General features: G+C 48.4%; 1 protein-coding gene across 1 annotated transcript in view; it reads left to right on the top strand.

The window, feature by feature from the left end:
* Positions 1–280: 280 nt before the first annotated feature.
* VPS45 (vacuolar protein sorting 45 homolog) overlaps positions 281–9112 on the top strand; it is a gene marked incomplete at both ends in the record, with an annotated part of 28613 nt that continues 19781 nt past the window's right edge. The window contains 10 exons of the mRNA XM_082011447.1: positions 281–373; positions 497–631; positions 846–906; positions 2102–2181; positions 2711–2779; positions 3086–3223; positions 3641–3751; positions 5121–5255; positions 5625–5738; positions 6442–6609. Coding sequence (XP_081867573.1) covers positions 281–373; positions 497–631; positions 846–906; positions 2102–2181; positions 2711–2779; positions 3086–3223; positions 3641–3751; positions 5121–5255; positions 5625–5738; positions 6442–6609 — 1104 coding nt within the window. The remainder of the gene's footprint in view (positions 374–496; positions 632–845; positions 907–2101; positions 2182–2710; positions 2780–3085; positions 3224–3640; positions 3752–5120; positions 5256–5624; positions 5739–6441; positions 6610–9112) is intronic.

Genomic DNA, 9112 nt, shown 5'->3' with positions numbered 1-9112 from the left:
CTGGGGTCGCCCCCGGGGAGGGGTGGCGGGGCGCGGGAAGGGCGAAGGGATGAAACCCGGGCCCGGCTGAGAGGACGGCGCCCGCCCCCTCCCCACGGCCTGCGGGCCGCAGGGGACGGACTCCTCGACCGCGCCGCGCCGCGGGGCAGATTGGGAGTTGTAGTCCGGCGCCGCGCCCCGCCCCGCCGGCCCTGCTGCTGGCGGACTACAATTCCCAGGGAGGCGGCGGCGGCGGAGGAGCGGAGCCGAGCCGAGCCGAGCCGAGCCGAGGCGAGCCGAGATGAACGCGGTGCTGGCCGTCAAGCAGTACGTGTCCAAGATGATCGAGGACAGCGGACCGGGCATGAAGGTGCTCCTCATGGACCGGGAGACGGTGAGCGGCGGGGCCGGGTCGGGATGGAGGCCGCTGCAGGGCCGGGAGGCCCGGCGGGGTCGGGAGCGGCGGGGCCGCGGCCTGAGGCCCGGGGTGATGGGCGCTGCCGCCTCCCGCCCGCAGACCGGTATCGTGAGCATGGTGTACACTCAGTCCGAGATCCTGCAGAAGGAGGTGTACCTCTTCGAGCGCCTCGACTCCGCCAACAGGGAGGCGATGAAGCACCTGAAGGCCATCTGCTTCCTGCGGCCCACCAAGGTACGAGCACCCCGCCGGCGCTGCCCCTCAGAGCCGCGGCCGCAGGGGCACCGCCCTGCCCTGCCTTCACACCCGCCGTCGGTGGGACGCTCGTGCATGCTATGGGTCAGGACGAGGGATGGCGATGGGCATGGCGAGGGGGCACGGGGTCACTCCAGCCCTTTCTTACAGGACATTTTTTAAATGTCTTCTCCCTGGTGCTGTTTTTATCCAGGAGAACGTGGAGTTCCTCATTCAGGAGCTGCGGAGGCCAAAGTACAGCATCTACTTCATTTGTAAGTAGGTCCCGTTCTGTGCAGTAAGGCAGACTTGTCAGTCCTGACGTTCAGAAGATACAGATTGAGACGCTGCGAGTGCTCCCACTGACAGACCTTTACTAAAATGCTGAGAATGTGTGAATTCTCGTTTTTATGCTATTTAGGTCACCAAATCCTTTCAGCAAAGGGTACATACATAAAAGATAAAATAGTTAAACCGAAGCAACTTGTAAGAGGTCGTTCCAAAGCAACACCATAAATCTGCACTCCGCCGATGCGGCTTATGCCTGAAAGTTTCTGGGATTTTAAAGCTTCCTCTTGCTTCATACACATGAAAGATGGCTAATGCTGGGATTAAAGTGCCTTTGTTGTAAGGAAAACGGAGATGCACAGGACAAGAGACTGGCCCAAATCTTACAGCTAAACAGTTCAGAGACGGGGTTAGGCCAGACTTCACATCCCAGCCTTGGACTAAACCTGCTGCACTGCATCTTCTAGTGCCCGGCGCGTCAGGCAGGTGTTTCTCACGTGTCCTGCTCATGCCACAGAGTATTCTGTAGTTTTGGAAATGAAGCAGAAGGACTACAGCTGGGTTTGTGTTGAAGTCTAGTCCTCCAGCGCAGGTGAGATTCTGGAAAGTGAGCTGCAACGGCCTCTAGATGTCATTGCAGCTCTGCAGGAATGCAGCACCGCGGAGCCAGGCTGCGGGCTGCGAGAGGGGACTCCGCTTTGGAAAGGGTGGCGGTGACCCGCAAGCAGCAGTGCTGAGAAGCCCCGGCGGAGATGTGGGTGTTGCTGTGTTCAGCCATTTAATATTGTCTTTTACACGTATAAATCTACTGACTACAAGCAGGCTGTACATGGTGTTGCTTATCTGGGCAGATGTTAGGCCAGGGAGAGGATGAATGCCTTTCCAGCACTGCTGTGTCCCACGGGGCGTTTAATCAATCATTGACCATTAGGTGCTGATCCAGTGCTGCGGTCATGTACTGGATGTTGGCACCAGAGGCAGAAAGTTGGACAGGGAATTATCTCAGGGTAACCTTGTGAGGTAACTTCTGGATTATAATGTCTGCATAATAATTGCAGGCGCAAGGTCATGGGATCTCTGTTGTAATCTGTTCCTGCTCCAGGGGAAAATCTGGTCATACTGTTCTGTGTGGTACTGTCACTCGCAGAGCCTGACTGTTCTTTCGCTGTTGGTTTTTTCCAGATTTCAGTAACGTGATCAGTAAGAGTGATGTCAAGTCACTGGCTGAGGCTGATGAACAGGAAGTTGTGGCTGAAGTTCAGGTGAATTTTGAATATTTTAAATAGGTCTCCTAATCCAAAAGCACCTGCAAAATGAACGTACAAGCTAACAAACTCAGGTGTGGCAACAGGAGGACTCTCTAGTTCTTGAACAGTATGCAGCATCACTGTGCAGCAGTCTAGGATGGAAGAAAAGATGAAGGTACACATGGGATTAAAAAGTAAAAGAAAGAAAAAAATCCTGTGTCCCCTGTTTCTGCCTGCCCTCCTGTTGTCAGAGCTGCTGCTGGTTCTGCTGTCATCTGTGTTTCACAAAGCTGCCACATGTTTGTGGTGTTGACAAAGAGCTACGTACTCGAAAAACACACACGACAAATTGGCAGTGGAGTTGTCAGCACAGGTGTAGGGATTTGAGAGGTTAGGCATGGAGGAAGGAGAAACGATCATAGTCAGTGAGTCTGTGCATTGCTTAGGATTTTAGTGTTCAGGTGGCTGATGCTGGAACACGTACTCTTGTAGGCTGGATAAGGGTTGACAGGACACGTAACTATTTGCTTTTGCTTGTTGGCAGGAGTTCTATGGCGATTACATTGCAGTGAATCCACACGTTTTTTCTCTCAACCTCTTGGGCTGCTGCCAGGTATGAAAAAAGCTAATGCTCCTCCAGGGTCTTGTTTTATGGTTAATAGAGAGACCAGTAGCCACAACAAGCTGGCTGCAGTGGTGGGCTGCCCAGCAGGCAGACTGTTGTTGAGGGTCCGTAAGCGGGCAACTGGTCCTTGCGAGGAATTGGCAAGGAGAGGAACACTGGGGAATCCGGATTGTGGCCTCTTGGTGTACCTGCTCCTTCAGTCAAACTATAGACTTTAAGACTTAGAAATAAGACTTTATGTGAGAAGGAATTTGGGGGTGGTGCATCCATACTAGATGCAGTTTTTCCTTCTAGGGTCGCAATTGGGATCCGGCTCAGCTGTCCAGGACAACTCAAGGGCTGACTGCTCTGCTTTTGTCTCTGAAGAAATGCCCCATGATTCGGTACCAGCTCTCCTCTGAGTCAGCAAAGAGGCTTGCTGAATGTGTGAAGGTACGGTGAGAACTTGCAGCGATGTGAAATAAGTTTGGCAACGTACTTAAATTTTGTTTGATTTTTTTTACATATTCATGCATTTGAGAGAAATACCCTTTTCCAGTTGATTCTTGTAAACTGTGTCATTACTTTGCTGCACGGCTTTGGGCAGGTCCCATCCCTCGTCTCTGCCTGCATCCAACCAAAGGGCAGGTGAAAACCCCTATTTGCTGCCAGTGTCATAAATTGCAGTAGGCTACCCGGTGCCTTTTGAGAGCAGCTATTATTTCTTCATTAGCAGTGTAGGCTAAGATCGCAGCACAACTAGTTTTTCACCAGCTCTTCACTTTTTATTCACCTGTATCCAAACTAAGAGGAAACATTTTCTGGGTGTACATAAGATCAAGTGGCTTTTTTTTAATCTTTTCTTGACAGCAAGTAATCACTAAAGAGTATGAGCTGTTTGACTTTCGGCGCACTGAGGTTCCTCCTTTACTTCTTATTCTGGACCGGTCTGACGATGCCATCACCCCGCTTCTGAACCAGGTGAATCGTCTCGCAGTTGTGCGAGGGCTGAGATAGGAAGGCAAGTTCTGGAAGTGCACAGAGCGCTGTGGCGGTAGCAGCGAGTCAGAATTCACACCCTGGCAGGGCATGGTTTCTATCTGAAAGGTAAAAAGTATTGCCTCCTGCCCCCATTCTTTTTGAAATCCCACTTTTTTCTTGTGGCCTGATTTTTCAGACTGTTGAGCGCGGATTGTGTGTCCTGGCACTGTACCTTCAGTGGCAGATGTAGCCAGCACCCTGGAAAACCAGGCCACTTGCACTTCTGTGAGACAGACTTCACATTTGGAGTCCTCGTGTCTTGGCAGTGTCCCTTCCAAGGGTTCATTTGTATAGGCTGTTTGGCAGCAGACGAGCACAGTTATTGAGTGACCTCGCACTGGTGTGTTTCTCCCTCTGTGTTATTGATGGGTGGTAGTATTTACTACGTAGCTATTGTGATTTTCTTTTTCTCTGCTGTGCTGCAGATTCTGACATCAAGCGGTCCATTTGTCTCCTTTCATTTCTGTGGGGTACGCTTAGACGCAGGTCAGTCTGGTGATCAGGCGACGGCTGGACCTGCAGCCGGGCTACCTCAACAGCAGCCAGCGCTTCTGTAACGCTAGTGGTGTAGGGGCTAGTGGTGGTAATTGTGTTACTGGAGTGATCTGACAGTCAGAAATCCAGCTCACACATGGTTTTGTTAAGGACTGCACTCGGCACAGGGCACCAAAAGCATTATCTGCTAGGCGGAGATTTTCTATCCAGAAGAGAGATTCAAATGAATGTAAATGGAGCGTCGGGCACGCCGGTGCTCTGATCAGCTTTCAGTTTTCCCTCTAGATTAGTATTAGTCCTCCCAGGATAAATATAGTAACTCACTGATGTGCAGAAACACACCCTCCTACCGCTGCGTAAGAAGCAAAGGAGTATATAGGAAATTGTACAGTTTGTAACTGTGGAACCTCTGCAGCCAAAAATACATGTCCCTTCACAGGCAGAGGAGAGGGAGATAACGGTGGCAAACAGAACTGTTTGAACAGGAATATTAATCCCCGTTGCTCTTGTAGAGAGTCGTGTCTTTTGAACACACCTACAGTAAGCACCCTGGAATGGGGTGCTTTTCCTTTGTGTTTGCAGCAGCGCCTCTCACCACGGGATGCCTGCCTGATTATAACAGAAGGAATATTTATTTCTTATTGTAACATCCTGGCAAAAGGTTGAGGGATGCACGCTTTAGATCCGCTCTGTGTTACCGGAGGAATATAAGCTGGCTTGCTTTGAGTTCAGCCTGAAATCCATTGTTTCAGTGCTGTTTGTTACCTTACTATGGTCATCATCCTTTGCCTTTCTCTTTCACTGTCCTTGTTAGTGGACGTACCAGGCTATGGTTCACGAATTGCTGGGGATTAACAACAACCGCATCGACCTCTCGCGCGTACCGGGGATAAGCAAGGATCTCCGAGAGGTGGTCCTGTCTGCCGAGAACGACGAGTTCTACGCCAATGTAGGTATCTCAGTGGGGATCTTCATGAGTAGCTGAATTTGGGGATCAGGTTCCATTCCTTGTTTTGCCATGTGAAAGGAACTTTCCAATGACTTTGAGCAGCGGGGTGGTGATGTACTGTATAGCTTATGCAAGTGGTGAAAATCAATGCGTGGTGCAAATAGCATCTGACATGAAATAACATGTCCATTTTAGAGCTTTAAATAAAACCTGGACCAATTGCAGAGCTGCTCGCTCAAGCTTGGGTCTCAGGGAGACGATGTGCAATGGCACTTCAGTGTTTTGGGCACAGGGTGCCACCTTCTTCCAGTTGCATCAAGACTCGTGTTAGAACGGCTTTCTCTCAGGTCCCTGTCTTGTTCTGTGCAGAACATGTACCTGAACTTTGCAGAGATTGGCAGTAACATCAAGAATCTTATGGAGGATTTCCAGAGGAGGAAACCTAAGGAGCAGCAGAAACTGGAATCCATAGCAGATATGAAGGTACAGACGATCTACGCGTACCTGACTGGACTTTTTCAACCCCATCCATAGCAGGGTAGCGCAGATCACTGCTGGCTGCACACTGACAGTCCACACTACCAGTGCCAGCAGTTGAGATCCCTGTGGCGTGCTCGCTTTGTGGAGCGGGAACCTCCTTTTTGCGCTGTGTTCATGACAGTGGTTCTTCACTGAAGGCTAGACGCTCCGATAGGCCATTCTGCACCACTGCAGTGTGGTCTGCAAGCGTGCTTGTTCCGATTGCTCCCTGAGCTGCTGCTTAGAGCTTGCTGGAGTCCCGAAGCCCTACAACTGAATCGGTAAGCTCTGGTTTAAGTACTTAGCTTACTTCAATATGGCTGTGTGGACTTTATATCTGAGCTGGGTCAGTTGGCAACAGCTCAGAGCACAGGCTATTAATTCAGTCACTGCTCAAGATTTAAAGAATCCGGGCGATGTCTTTGGAGATACTTTCTTTATCTTTTTATTTTAAGAGTAAATAAAAAGTGCATCCCTTCCAAAAATCTCCTTGTAATTGGAGAAATCCTGTGGGCTCCTGGGATTGAGGTGCCAGATCATCCATACACCCACACTGGTCTTGCAAATTAGTTTTTACAGTTTATTGCTGAGTTGCACACATTCACTGTCTCTTGTTGTCTTTGGCTTTTATTTCGAAGAACCGGTTGCTTTGGTTTCCCCATTGCAGGCATTTGTGGAGAATTACCCGCAGTTCAAGAAGATGTCGGGCACGGTATCGAAGCATGTGACAGTAGTGGGAGAGCTCTCTCGGCTGGTTGGTGAGCGGAACCTGCTGGAGGTGTCTGAAGTGGAGCAGGAACTGGCCTGCCAGAATGACCATTCCAGTGCTCTCCAGGTACCTTGGGCTTAAAACCCAGCCTTGATCCTTTGTCTGAATCTAGATGGTTTGATCCTGTAACTCCCCTTTTGATGGAAGTTTGATACTGAAAGTCCGTGGGAGTTCTGCGTTGCAGATATCCTGCAGGGTTGGGACATTAGATGTTAGAATTACTCTTCTCCTCCCCGTTCAGTTCAGATGGGGATGAATCATAGTTAATAACTGGCTTGAGAAGCATCTTTGCAAATCCTGCCTTCACATTTCACAATACAACATTCCTTCATTATATGCAGTCAGTTGGCTTCTGGCAGGCTGCCTGTGCAGGCACCAGTAAAAAAACCACTTGGACCCCTGTGCAGAAGCTTGTTGTATTTGTTGGGGAGGAGAAGAAATGGAATCCACGAAATTCTCGAAACCAGACTATTCATTGAGGTGCTGGCTTTTACCTTTTTTTTTTTTTTTTAATAAAAAACAGCGGAAAGCCTCTTAAATAAAAGATTTCTTTGGTAGAGAGGACTGAAAAAGCCTAACAGAGACTTCTGTTATAGCTGAGTATAGACTGAAGTTTTGACCCTGTGCTGGCTTGTTGGATTCCATGACCTGACCCAGTATGTGACAGTATGTCAATAGTGATGAATTGTGGCTGCTGACTATTCGGAGAAAATAGCAGTATTGTTGGGTGTGACTGTATTATAGCAGAGTTCAACCAGCAACTCAGTATTAAAAAAGGATTCCTTAATTTTTTTATAGCTAAGGTAGGCGTTACACCATATAATGGACTCCTTTACACCAGCAGTTTGACTAGAAAATAAAGATAAGCATCTTCAACAGATCTGAAATACATGTCACCTTTGCCTCTGTTATTCTGTGCTCCAAGTGGGCGGCTAGGGGATAATATTAGGCTCTTCAAGTACTGTACTCTATTACCAGATCCTGAGCTGATGTGAATCAGTATAGGCCGTTGAAATCATCGCAGCTATATAGATTGGTGAGCATATAGATGCGATTCATAGCTTATATTTGGTAGAATTTAGATGACTAAGTACTGAAGTGGGCATGTAGCCGTAAAATGCATTTGCTGAAAACAGGCTCTCTCTGAGGCTCTCTTGCTATGTCATTGTTTCTAGATCAAGCTTTTGCTGTTTAAAAGTCAAATATTTGAGTTCTAATCCGTTGGCCCATCGATGTCTGTGATCTGTTATTTCTGATGTTAACAGAGCACAAAATGTTAGTGTACAAACTTGAGTGCTTGGCATTGGAGACCGTTTCGGAAAACGTTGGTCTACTTTTCTGTCTTTTATTAAGTTGTCTCAGATTCGTTGAAGAAAGGGGTGACGTGAACTTCTGGTGATGATGCAGTTGCATTACCAGTTCTGTGGTTAAGAGAGTATGTGGCAGTGCTGGAAAGTGGACAGAGACGCAGGCAGGGCAGCCCCCACCGTGTGCCATACTGTCATGGCAGGGTGGGTACCGGAGTTCACCTTGGTGCTAGTTCAGGTCTTAGTCTGCACTAACTAGGTATTTCTGCAGTTTTTAAAGTGGAAAAGCTGCCTGCAGTTCGCTTACAGCCACATGCCTAAAGAGCTCTATTGTATTTCTAACAACTGAGACTGACTGGAAAACATGTAGCAGCTAGGAAATAAATGCAAAACTAGGGAACTGGTATCTTTCTACACGAGAGATCAGTATCTCTTTAGCTGCGCTGCCCCAGGCCGTTCCCTGTTGCAGTCTCCTAATGGCAGTGAAGGGGCAAGGCCACAGAAACAATGAAGAATAAGCCAGTGCACGAAATAAAGGCAGAATTGTTCTCCCACTGATGTAACTTCAGCAATTGTTAATTTCTCAGTGGCCTAAGGCCCCTGAGTACAGTACATATTGGTTATTCTTCCCCTGGTCTCTTATTAATCCCGACATAGTACATGAGCCTTGAGAGATGAATGGGAGGTTTTGAATCCCATCTCCTTAGATGGACAATAGCTTTTCTGTTTTACATGCTGCCCGCTCATACCGGCATTGCCACTGCGCTGCCAGCACAGGATGAAAAATCTTGTGAGCAAACATCTCCGTGGGACTCTGTCCCTACCCTCACAGGTGAATTCCTGACCTTTCCAAGGTTAGTGGTAAAACTCCTGTTGATCCTCCTCAAAGCCAGGATTTTATTCTGTATTTTTGTAATGAGTCAGCATCCGTCAAAGACATTACAGCAAATGTAGCTGAATCAGCATGGTAAACAACAACAGTTTCACAGCATTGTTTCACAGCTGCTCACTGAATGTTTCCGTGTTGCCTACCTGTATTGGGAGGGTGGGAGAATCTTGCAAAGATATGCTGGGGGTTTTGGAATGTTTGAAGGTCGTGTATGCTTACGGAGTGGAAAAATCCTAACTGGTTCTCTCCGTCCCTTGGTACTGCCATTTCTGCGACTGTAAAACTGGCAGCTCCTCTGCTCCCGTGCATTTGAGCTAGTACAGGCTGATTGTTTTGCTTTAATGTTCAGCACAGGGAGAATTTCAGACTTTGC

The sequence above is a fragment of the Phaethon aethereus genome, assembly GCF_964289735.1.
Source record: "Phaethon aethereus genome assembly, chromosome: 28".
Taxonomy (NCBI): Eukaryota; Metazoa; Chordata; class Aves; order Phaethontiformes; family Phaethontidae; genus Phaethon; species Phaethon aethereus.
Note: the sequence above shows the minus strand (reverse complement) of the source record. Positions and strands in the feature narration are given on the sequence as shown.